At 33.9% G+C, this 13,276-nt stretch overlaps 1 protein-coding gene across 1 annotated transcript in view; it reads right to left on the bottom strand.

The window, feature by feature from the left end:
• MRPS31 (mitochondrial ribosomal protein S31) overlaps positions 1-13,276 on the bottom strand; it is a 41,105-nt gene that overhangs the window by 11,947 nt on the left and 15,882 nt on the right. The window contains exons 4-5 of the mRNA XM_074217219.1: positions 8,249-8,386; positions 4,852-4,928 (exon numbers count right to left, since the gene is read on the bottom strand). Of these exons, the coding sequence (XP_074073320.1) occupies positions 4,852-4,928; positions 8,249-8,386 (215 nt within the window). The remainder of the gene's footprint in view (positions 1-4,851; positions 4,929-8,248; positions 8,387-13,276) is intronic.

Below are 13,276 nucleotides of genomic sequence, written 5' to 3'. Positions count from 1 at the left end.
GATCCTCCTGACTCCAGGGCTGATGCTCTATCCACTGCACCATCTGGTTGACCCTAGTATTTTATGCAAGGGTGCCTTCATAATTAAAGTGTGATGTAGTACAAAGTATGCTGGATATGAAGCCTGCCCCTTATAAGCTATGTGAACTTCAACAAGTAATTTCATTTTTCTGAACTGTGGTTTCTCCTCAGTCATAAAAGGGAATGACAATATTTGTACTATATATCTTGCAGCATAGTTGCTATGATTAAATGAAATCATGTATCTTAAATACCTTATAAACCATAAAGTAACATAAAAATGTCAGTATTGTTATTATTATTTTGGCTAACAGGTATTATTATATTTCAAAGGTCTTGAAGCAAAAGTAAACATTCCAGAAAAGAACAAAATTTGTCAAGTTCCAAATGTCTTTTCTTTTTTTTAAACAACTTTTTTTCTTCAAAAGAAGATCCACCTCTTCTCATTTTACTTCCCTTTTCTATCGACAAAAACAAGAAAAGCAAAATCTCTTATAAGCATGTATAATCAAGAAAAAAAAAATTCCCACATTAATATTAGCTATTATTAAAATTGGATTTGATCTTGTTAATAATTGTCTGGTATCTGGAACATTAGATTCTTTCAAAATAAGAATTAATGATTTCTTAGTTCAGTGCTATTCATAACAATTCTCACAACCCACTTTAAATCTTAAGATTTTATAAGGCATAATAACATTGTAAGCTTTTTTGTGTTTTGTTACTGTAAATCAAAAAGCATTTTTATTAGTCATCAGTTACTATGTGTTAAGCACTAAAGAAATAAAAATGATACAATCCTCATCCATAAGGATCTTAACTTCTGTTGAAGGAAAGAACAGGTACATATATAAATATAAATACAAGGAGAAAAGATACAAATATATACAAACTAGTTAAATACAAGATAGTTTGAGGGAGAAGGGTGCTAGTAGTTTGAGAAAACCAGGCAAGATTTCATGACAAAGATATGGCTTAAGTAAACCCTTAGAGGAAAAAAGGGTGCAAGTGAGTAGGGCAGACAGTGAGAAGAGCCAGGAAATGCAGTTCTATGTGAAAAACTGAAGGCCTTTTGAATGAATCTCAAAATGGAGGATGGGGGAATAATATCCACTGAGACTGGAAATGTAAGTGGACCTAAGGTATGTAAATCTAAACAATAACTTAATATGAAAATTGACATGGCAAATGTTTATATTTGATGTCACATACTAATAAAATTGATTATATCCTTTTAAGTAATAACATGAATTCAGAAGAGATTATGGTATGGTACTTCTAATATAGAGAGTTGGTTTATTATAAAAGCAATAGGAAGCTACAGGAGTTAATTACCAGGGCAGTCACATGTTCAGATCTGCACTAAAGGAAAATTACTTTATGAGCAGCTTGTAGAATAGACTTGTAGTGGTGGTAGATTGAAGAAAGGGAGAGCGATTACAATGTTGTTACAATAATCTAGGCAAGAAGTTGATAGAAATAGCAAGATTGAGTAAAGGACTGGATAGGTGACCTGACAAACAACACGAGTTGAGATTAATGCTGTTGTTACAAATACAAGAGACTGAAGGATGGAGTATCTTCAATAGAAATGGGAAGTTTAGAAAAGAGAGGGGTTTTAGAAAAAGATAATTAGTTCAGTTTTGAATATATTAAGTTTGTGAAGTCTCAGGAAACCCAGTTTAAAATGTCCAATTGGTGGTGCTGTACTTCATTTTGCTCTTCCCTTGACTTATACCATTGCCCCAAAGGCATTAAAGTACAAATAACAGGCACTAGAGGTAATTAAGAGTCCACTCACTAACTGAATGAATGAAAATATATCAATGGAATCAGATATCATCATTCATATAGAGATAATTTAAGACCATTCTTTATGATTGCAACCCTGATCCAAATGGTTTAGCTATCCCATTCATGTAGAAACAAACTAAGGAGATGAAAATTAAAATTGAAATCTAGGCTAGAATAATACAGCAGAAATCATGATTTCAAGTACTAATAATAAGTGTAGAAATGAAAGACATTACCTTCTCTGAACAAAGGAGGATCACATAGAAGGGCCTTTCGGAAAGAGACAGCTTTGTCCATCATAGTAGTTTAAACACTTAAGTTTTGTCTATTTTGGGATTTGACTAATTGTCTGATTTAGAAAAATTTGACAAGAATGATGTAACCTGGGAGCAGCTAGGTGATGCAGTGGATAGAGCACCAGCCCTGGAGTCAGGAGTACCTGAGTTCAAATCCGGCCTCAGACACTTAATAATGACCTAGCTGTGTGACCTTGGACAAGTCACTTAACCCTATCATCTTGCAAAAACTTAAGGAAAAAAAAAAGAATGATGTAACTACTGTCACTACAAACTTCAACTGTAACCATTTTAGAGAAGCAATATTTCAAAGAAGTATTTTGTTGTATATCTACTATTTACTTCAGCATCATCCTTCTAGTACACACATAGTACACACTTTCTGCAGTGGCAGTATATCATCTCTGTTCTCAAATAGCCTAGATCCAGACCACATGGAGCTACATATGAAGTTCTCTACAACACATGCTCTCCATGGCAATAGCTATGAGGATAAATTGATAGTATTAATCTATTTTTTTTTTGAAAGGAGAGCAGATGAGATACCAGTGTCTTAGGGTTTCCTTCTACCACAGTTTGAAATGTATTTTCCCACAGAAGCACATTTTACATGGTGCTAAATCTGTCAGGTTTGTCTATTTGTAGTTTTTTTTTTAAGGTTATTCTGCAAGGCAATGGGGTTAAGTGGTTTGCCCAAGGCCACACACACAGCTAGGTCATTATTAAGTGTCTGAGACCGGATTTGAACCCAGGTACTCCTGACTCCAGGGCCGGTGCTTTATCCACCTATTTGTAGATTTAACATGTTTTTTGTGGGGTTGTTTTGAAATTTAATCCCCACATATACTGGTTTTTTTTGGTTTTTTTGTTTAGGTTTTTGCAAGGCAATGGGGTTAAGTGGCTTGCCCAAGGCCACACAGCTAGGTCATTATTAAGTGTCTGTGGCCGGATTTGAACTCAGGTACTCCTGACTCCAGGGCTGGTGCTCTATCCACTGTGCCACTTAGCCACCCTATACTGTTTTCTATAGGAAAATTTGTTGTGGGCAGGTAGGTGGCCAAGTGGATAGAGTACCAACCTTGGAATCAGGAAGACCTGAGTTAAACCTCAGACACTTAATAATGACCTAGCTCTGTGGCCTTGGGCAAGCCACTTAACCCCATTGCCTTGCAAAAAAAAAAATTATAATGCAACTCACAGAGAAGTTGGAGAAAAGAAAAAATATAGTTAATAATAATACCAAAAAAAAATTCACAAATTTCCTTACATTTCTGCTCTCTTCCCCATTGCCCAAACTTACTTATTTTCAGTTTGGTGAAGACAACTTTCCATAAAATATGATTTTGGAATTTCAATTTAATGACTTAAAAGCCTAAGTTTGTATACAATGAAAATTTTAAGATGTAGTTTTGGTTTAAAATCTAATTAACAACATTCTATAAAAATCTTCACCATGGAGATTGCATAATAAATAAGACTAAGTCATATTTATATTCCAAAGTGGTTTTAGAGTCACTTAATACATTTTCTTCCAAATTTTTTTTAGTCAATCTCAAAATAAATGTCCTAAGTGGGTATCATTTATTATTTTATTATACGTGATATGATCTTTAAGTCTTAATTTGATATTTATATATTGGGTTTCCTCTTTCCTAAAGAAAGTCAGTGAAACCCTCAGACACGTGCTTAAACTAATTTTGGAGGTCACATATGTAAGATAACATTATTTGACATAATTTTTTCACCTGAAGTCCTATTCTAATATCTTATTGTGTCATGGAGGTGAATCTGGGTTGGCTAATATTATATAAATGGAATGCAAGTTCTGGTAGATCAAGAAACTGGAGATGCTTGGATAGGTTCATCACCAGAAAGACAAAAAGATGGTGACCCAAAAAAATCTTAATTCTAATTCCTCTCCTTTTTAAATTATTTTCTATTCATCTGGCATAGAGTGTATTTGAATTTATTTTTTGTTTGTGGTCTTTCCCATTAGATTAAGAGATCCTGGAGGGTAGGGATTATCTTTTACCTCTTTAGATATTCCTAGTAATTAGCATAATGTCTGACACCCACTAAGTCATTAATAAATGCTATCTGATTAATTTTTTTTTTTAGTTACAGCAATTTATTTAGAATTGCAGGGCAACTAGACTACAAATTGGATAGAGCATGGGCCCTGGAGTAAGGAGGACCTGAGTTCAATGACCTCAGATACTTAATTGCCTAGCAGTGTGACCTTGGGCAAGTCACTCTTAATCCCACTGCCTTAAAGAAATTAAAAAAAAAAAAAGAATTGCAACATGAATCAGTGAACAAATAAAATCAGTGCTACTTAAGAGATGAAGCAATATTTAATTGCATGCCTTTAGGTAATGTACTTAAAATTATTCCTTCTAATTACAATCAAAAAGTGAGGAATTTTATTTCTAACTCTAAAAAAGAAGTCAGGAGAATTTGGAGGAAAAAGACTAATTAAAAGAGGAAAATACATAATAAATACTTTCCTCCATATTTCTATTTATGTTGCATATCATTTTGCAGAAACACAGGTAAGCATATTTATCTTGTTCATCACAAAGAATGGAGAGTGTTTGGGGAAGCCAGTGATGTAACTCACCACCATTTCTATCTAAGATTTCAGCCACTAAACAGGATAGAATATTCAAATAGTTTGCCACTATGCAAATAAAAATGAATCCTTGAGAAAAGTCATTTGTTATTGTTGTTTCATGACCAACCTGTTTCAGATGCCTCTTCAGAAGCTGTTTCAATCACAGGGAAAATATTAAGTCTCTTCCCCTTGAATAATCCTTTCCTAAAACCAAAAGGGGAAAAATATATTTCCTAAGAACACTTTTATATGCTCCTATTTTAAGTTGTTTATGAGAAAAATTATTTCACATGAAATGTTTTTAAGGCAGAGGTTAAAACTAATTTTGACCCAAACCAGATGTTCTAACATCCTTTGGTATTAATAGTCAATGAGGTTTACACATTTGAATTTTTATTTCCTGAGGCAATTAATTAGGCAACAAAATTCAATTCAATTCCTAACATTCTTACTAAAAAGATTAGTAAAATGTCATTATTTTATAGTTAATTATTTTTTAAGTCATAAGAAAACCCAGTATAATGATAAAATTATCAAATCTTAATTTAGCATTTATGACATCAACATTAGAACACCATTTCTTGCCTTTTTAATTGCCTAAAATGTTGTAAATTTTAATTGCAAAAAACAGCTAAATCAAAACATTCCAACTTACAAAGCAGCCTCAGTGTTTAGAATATTCATGTTGCTTCTAGTTAGGCTTTTAGTTAACCAGAATTAATAGCATATTAATCTTTTTTTCTATACTTGAAATTTAGTCGTCTTGCAAAAAATATACTACTCTAATGAACAGTTTCATATTTCACTGTTTCCTGCTCTTATTTGCAGGATTTTCAAAGTGAAGTACCAATGCAATATATTAAAAACCAGCTTCTAAAAGTTGGTCTTTTGAACTGATTTTAATCTGCTCTTCCTGATCCAAAACCTTTCAACACATACTAACTAGCTTTTAAGTCAGAAAATCAGGGGTTCAAGTCATGTCTCAGATAAATATTGGTCATGAAGCTTTGGGCAAGTGACTCTCAGGACTCTGGGCAAGTCTACACCTTTAAAATGCAGGGCATATGCACTGATCTGCATTAGTAGTGTAAGTTTTCTCATCCCAAATTGCCTACAGTCAATGAAAGCATAGATTTGTTTCCACACATACATGTGCATCACAAATGAATCTGGAAAATTTGAGTGGTATAACATAGCATTTTTAAACTTTCATGTTTGTGTAATGTGATTTTTCTACTGACAGATGAGGCTCGGCAACCTAGTGGGGATAGACAATTTCTCATAGCTTGCAAAGTCATTTTTGCCATGAAGACTCAGGCAAAATTGGTTTTCTGCCTGCCTTTTCAACCTCCAGGGTTTCAATTTCCCACCCCAAAAGACTTTTTTTTTTAAAGTCTACAGGTTATTCAAAACCCTCCAGGCTTGTTCTCAGTCTAAAATAACAGCAACTTCCTACTTCCTAGCAATTCAAATTGTCCCCACAGTAGAGATCTCAACTAGGTATTAAGCAATCTAATTAGCTGATTATGGAAATTCTCAACAAGGTAGGAACTACCTATCAACTTAAATCCCCAGGGTATATCTGCACTTTAATAAGGAAGCCTATTATTATAAACAATCTTTTAATTGGTGGGATATATGTGGGAGGCATTTGGGGAGGAATATAGAATTCTTCCCAAAGAAGCCAACATAAGGCCGGAGGGGTGGAGATAGAAATTCCTCCTTTAAACTTTAGCATTTCTAGACTTTGACAGTTACTTCCCAACCATTACAAATGGATCAAAAAGGATGGGACATAGAAAGACCATACTTTTCTGTACTATTTTAATTTATTTCAGATTCAAGTTTTGCTAACTGTTCTAGTCTGCCAAGATCTTGTTAGATCCTAACCATCCTGCAGTGTGTTTGCTTTTTCTGCCACTTGTATGCCATTACAAGTCAAGGACAAAATGTTAATCAGTACAAGACCCAGCACAGATTCCCAGGTGTCTCCAATGGACCTTCTTTCAAGCTGACACTGAGCCATTAACAACTATTCTGAATCTGTATAATTATATGCTTTTCTTGTCTACATCTCTTCATCATTTCCTTAAGAATAGTATAAGAGACTTCAGCAATATTTTTTAAAAATCTAGCAAGCTACAGTTACAGAATTCCACTGATCTACCAGTTTAACAATGATCAGACATCAATTTCTAGAGAGGCCTATTCTTTCTCCTTTAGTTTCTCCTTTTTTTTTTTTGCAAGGCAATGGGGTTAAGTGGCTTGCTCAAGGCCACACAGCTAGGTAATTATTAAGTGTCTGAGGTCGGATTTGAACTCAGGTACTGACTCCAGGGCCAGTACACCTAGCTGCCCCTTAGTTTCTCCTTATTATGAAATTTGCCTCTCCTTAGTACAATATAAGCTCCTTGAGGGCAGAGACAGTCATTTTTATCTTTTAATTCCTAGGGCCTAGCAAATAGTAGGCACATATTAAAATTACTTAAGGGAATGAAATAGATTGACAGTTATGTGAATGGAGGGAAGGAGAAAGGGAAAAACTGCTGCAGAGGTAGAATAAGACCTGATCACTGACTGAACATGGGAAGTAAGAAAGGAGTAGTCAAGGATAACTAGATGGAGGTACCCTCACAATAGCAATATTTGGAAGAGCTTTGGGTTTAGGAAGCTGAGGGGTGAAGAGTTATCTTTTGGATGTGACAAATATGAAATGGAGCTATCCAATATATCACAGATTATGCAAAACTGATATTAAGGTAAGCAGAGCTTTATATATAGACATGAGTCATCTCAGTAGACCTGATCATTGAGCCCATGGAATATAATTAAAGCAAAGAGCCAATAACGAAAGGAAAAATCAGTATCTTGTAAGTTATCATTATTAAGTGAAATGATCTATCATTTCAACAAGTTCTCTAGGGCACTTTACATTTTAGGGTGGTAGCAGTAGCTGGGTTCAACACCAAGATTACCCTCATTAACAAGAAAGATCAGGGTATATTAATATAAACCAATAAGAGTTTACTTCATGTCACATATGCACTTCTGAAAACAAGGCTGCTAGAGAATGATTACTTATCTAAGATTTGGTTAGGTTTACCTAGTTCAAGTCAGGAAAACTAATTGGTATAGGAGAATTTTAAACAATAGTCTATAATATGAATGCTTCCAGAACAACATACGTTCTTGAAAGCTGACTCCTCCTCCAGTGAACAGAATGGAGCAGTGAAGATTGGAAGGATAGATTTTTTTTTACAAGGCAATGGGGTTAAATGACTTGCCCAAAGTTACTCAGCTAGATAATTATTAAGTATCTGAGGCTGGATTTGAACTCAAGTCCTCCTGATTTCAGAGCTAGTGCTCTCTCTACTGCATTATCTAGCTGCCCCCTATGGAGGATAGATTTTAATGCCCCCTGTGCCTAATATGGGCAGGCAGATCCACAGTAAAAATTCATAATCAAGGGAATAGAAGGAAATTTATAGTCATGGTTAGGAAAATGGGACAAAAAAAAAGATAACCTTTTCTTAGAATCAAGATCCAACAACTCTTTTGTAGACAAAAATCCATGTCCTTCATCAAACTGAATTTGATGGTCTGGTCTGGCATAAATTCGAGATGTAGATGACTTGGCAATCTTCATATCTGAAATTATGTCACTGAAATTTAAACAAAAATGGCAAAATGAGTACTAAAAATTCTAACCACAAAATATAACAATATTGTTGATGCATAATGATGCTATTTAATCTATTAAGTTTATTATATCTACTTTGAAGCTGACAAGTAAAGGATAAATTCATAACCATACAAGACATTGGTTAATATTCCCTTATTACAGCTTTTTAAGGTCCTCACTTTATCTTTTTTGAATTATTCTTTGGATTTGTTCATTAAAAATTATGGTAGTCCTTCAAACTTAAAATAAACTACAAACTTTGAGTTCAAAAGACAATTTCAATAAAATTACAGTTCACAACAAAGACATTTCAAGCCACTAACTCATTGTTGTAATACATGTGAACAGCTAGAAACTTTAATTGGTAATATTTACAGATTCATAAACTTTTTTCATTTCTACCTGGGAGAAAGTAACATCCAGACAGCAGAAAGAATTTGCTCAAGCTAACAAGTGTTATAGGAATAATTCTGTTGATTCTGAAAAACTTCTTTCCCCTAAAATCTTTCATATAACAGAAACACAAACTCTTAGAAATTAAAGTGAACACATCATCAAAACCTTAACAGCCAAATTAAGAATTCTTTAAGTACTCATCTAGTCTCTCCCTTTTTTCTTACTCTGTTTTCACTATACTGTTTAACTTTATTCCATGTGCTTCAAAGCAGACCTCATCCTCCTTTCCCACCCATTTTTTGTTTTTTTTGATAACTCTACCTCTACCAAAAACAAGTCTCAGCTTATTTGGGGTCTTAGTTTTCTGGATACTATTTGTGAAGATCTGTGCCACTCTGAAAGATTTCCCTTGTCACAGGTCCTCTCTCTTTTTTTTTAATATTTGGATTTATCAGATTTCTCTTTGGGAAACTTCATCATTCTCTCTGTATGGGCAGACCTTCATTTTGGAAACTCTTCCATTCCTTTTGAATTGTCTTCTTTATAATTTTAAGCCATAGATGCATGACTGTCTTTTTTTTTTAACTTCCTGAAATAAGCTTTCTTAAATCTAGAATATGCCTCATATGTCCAATTCACTGGCAAATGTGAGCTTAAAACAAACATTAACTTTTTCGCCTTACCTTCGCCCTTACCACCTTGCCCTGAATTTATTTATTTTTATTTTTTAAAAGATTTTATTTCTTTTGAGTTTTACAATTTTTCCCCTAATCTTCCTTCCCTCCCCCACCCCCACAGAAGGCAATTTGTCAATCTTTACATTGTTTCATGGTATACACTGATCCAAATTGAGTGTGATGAGAGAGAAATCATATCCTCAAGTTGAAAGAGTCACTTTTTTTTTTTAGGTTTTTGCAAGGCAAATGGGGTTAAGTGGCTTGCCCAAGGCCACACAGCTAGGTAATTATTAAGTGTCTGAGATCGGATTTGAACCCAGGTACTCCTGACTGGAGGGCTTTATCCACTGCGCCACCTAGCCACCCCAAGAAATCATATCCTTAAGGAAGAAACAAAGTATAAGAGATAGCAGGATCAGACAATAAGATATCATTTTTTCCCCCTAAATTTAAGGTCCTTGGTCTTTGTTCAAACTCCACAGTTGTTTCTGTGGATACAGATGGTATTCTCCATTTCAGACAGCCCCAAATTGTCCCTGATTGTTGCACTGATGGAATGATCCAGTCCATCAAGGTTGATCATTGCCCCCATGTTGCTGATAGGGTGTACAGTGTTTTTCTGGTTCTGCTCATCTCACTCAGAATCAGTTCATGCAAATCCCTCCACTTGCCCTCAATTTAAAACATTTATAACAAATATTCAGACAAGTAAAATAAATTCCCACATTCTCCATGTAAAAAAAAAATCTATCTCATTCTGACTCTTGAATTCATCACCTGTTAGAAAGTGGATTGTATGGTAGATCATCAGTCCTCTGAAGTCTATCAAAGTTATCTTTATGGACATTGTTATTGTAATCACTATTTGATTCTGCTTATTTGACTCTATCAGTATATAAAAGTCTTCCTATGTTTCTTTGATACCATACCCCCTTCATCATTTCTTGCAATGCATTATTCTACTCATAAATATTCCATAAATTGTTCAGCCTTTCCCTATATGATAGGCACTCCCCTCAGTTTCTTTTAACACTAAAAAAAGAGCTGCTGTAATTGACATCTTTTTACCCCTTAGCCCATCTAACATTTTTGTCATCTTTGCCAATTTGATGACTGTGAAATAGAACCTCAGAGTAGCTTTGAATGGCTTTTCTCCAATTATGGGTAATTTGAAGCTTTTCTTCATATCTTGGATAGCTCTGAGAACTGACTATTCATTTACTGATCATTCATCAACTGGAGGATAGCTCTATCATGAACTTTAAAAAAACAAATTCTCTGTAAGTTTTCATCATTTCTATTAATTTCAACCTGTATTTCAATCACTAATTTCTTTTTTTTGTTTGTTTGTTTGTTTTTTGCAAGGAAATGGGGTTAAGTGGCTTGCCCAAGGCCACACAGCTAGGTAATTATTAAGTGTCCCAGGCCAGATTTGAACTCCAGGTCCTCCTGACTCCAGGGCCAGTGCTCTATCCACTGTAGCACCTAGCTGCCCTTCAATCATTAATTGTTTTACAGAAAGAATTAGTTGCTTAACTGCAACAGAAAAATTCTGACAAAATAACCTATATGTCTAGCACTAGATAATAGCCAAATATGTCATATTAAAGTAAATATAATATCACAGTGATATGAAAAATATGAGATATACAAAGAAATATAAAAAGATTTATATGAAGCAATAAAAAACAAAACAGCAAAATCAGAACTCCTAGCTGCCCTTCAATCACTAATTGTTTTACAGAAAGAATTACTTGCTTAACTGCAACAGAAAAATTCTGACAAAATAACCTATATATCTAGCACTAGATAATAGCCAAATATGTCATATTAAAGTAAATATAATATCACAGTGATATGAAAAATATGATATACAAAGAAATATAAAAAGATTTATATGAAGCAATAAAGAACAAAACAATGAAATCAGAACTCTGTGATATCTGACTACTGCTACAAACCCATGAACTACATTTTTAGAAAAAGGAAAAATATTGCATTAAATCTTTATGTTATTCTGGTCTTTCTAGAACCCCTTCCCCCTTCCTAGTAAGCATACTAACTTTATTAGTATCTAATATTAAAGTGCAAAAGGGAATAAGATGCAAAGGGGCACCTGGAAGTCATGTACAAATGGTCTCAAAGAGCAAAGGAGCATAATTTACAAATTGTATCATCTATTAACTAAAATTCAAATGTTGGTCATTTGTGCTGTATCAGCCATCTAGTTCTTGCTGTCAGGTTTCTGGGTCCATGATAAGTTAATTCCAGACAAATTCCAGACCTCCAAAGTTCCAGATCAGTAGAACATCAAAAAAGTTCTGATAACTTTGAGATGAGTTCATGTTAACTTTGAAGTTTTGTCAATAATGTTGAAACAACTTGTATAGTTAATGAATTAACAATGTTCCCCTCAAATTTCAACAAAAATGAGACTTCAAACTCTTGCTCCTCAATCCATGCTGCCTAGCATTCCCAATTTTAATACATATTACATGAATGACATTTTTTCCCTGTCTCCCTCTCCTTTCACTATCCCATTCCTTCATCCCCACACTGACAACTGTCTCTGTACCTCTTCTGCTGTTTTTTTTCTGTCTTTGTGAGCTTCTTGTCCCTATGCATTCTGTGCTTAATTAAAGTATAATTAGCACCTATTTTCTGGTGCCAGTTGTGGGCTTTCCAGTCAAGTATCCAAAGAAAAGAGAATGCCTGCCCCGTTTAATAATTTCATAAATTAATTACCCAAAGCCTGTGGAACTTCAGGCAAGCTAGGAAGGGGACTGAAACAAAAACGTTTTCTTTGCTTTAAAAAAAATTCTAACACATTTTGCTTTTTCTCTAATTTTTTTTAAACATTTAAAAATCTTGAGTTTCAAATTCTCTTTCTCTTTCCAGTCCCAATTACACATGTGAAATCATACAAAGCATATTTTTCTATTAGGCATGTTGCTCCCTCCCTTCCACCACCAAAAGGAAGGGAAATAATGTGAAAAAAAAGTATGTTTCACTCTGCACCCAGAGTTTATCAATTTCTTCTTCTAGAAATGGTCAACATTTTTCATACTTCATACTACTAATAATTGGAGAAATGCAAATTAAAGCAACTCTGAGGTTCTACCTCATCATCAAATTGGCAACAAGACAAAAATGGATAATGACATGCTAGATGATCTAAGGGGAAAAAAGACATTGTTCATAGCACTTCCTTTTTTAAAGAAGTCCTTTGGAAGTTCAAGGACTATTCCCTTTAATTTAGAAAAAAAACAGATATCTTATTGTCAGATCTTGTTTTTTCTTAACTTTTCTGTCTCTTCCTTAAGGATATGATTTCTCTCTCATCACACTCAATTTGGATTAATGTACAACATGGAAACAAAGTAAAGACTGACAGATTGCTTTCGGGGGGGGGGAGGGAAGTAAGAGTGGGGGAAAATTGTAAAACTCAAATAATATCTTTAATAAAAATAAATGAAAAAAAAGTCCTTCGGAACTGACCCTTGAATCACTGGTACCATGACTACAAAATAGCAACAGTTTTTATTTTTAAGACAATTTCTAGGTAAAGTTAATGTATCTTTATACATATGAATATGCTCCTTTTCATAAAGTTCTATAAAATTTTTTTACTCATTTTCATATTTGTTTTTTCTTAAAACAAATTCTTTCAATCAGATTAATTCTCAAATAATTTTAACAAGCAAAAACTACATGTTTAAGAATTACACACATTTTAACACTTAAAATTATAGAATTTTAGACAGGAAAAGGAACTTAAAGATCAAACCATTCATTTT

This window comes from Macrotis lagotis, chromosome 1 (genome assembly GCF_037893015.1).
Source record: "Macrotis lagotis isolate mMagLag1 chromosome 1, bilby.v1.9.chrom.fasta, whole genome shotgun sequence".
NCBI classification, from domain to species: domain Eukaryota; kingdom Metazoa; phylum Chordata; class Mammalia; order Peramelemorphia; family Peramelidae; genus Macrotis; species Macrotis lagotis.
This window is presented reverse-complemented; position numbering and strand designations above follow the sequence as displayed.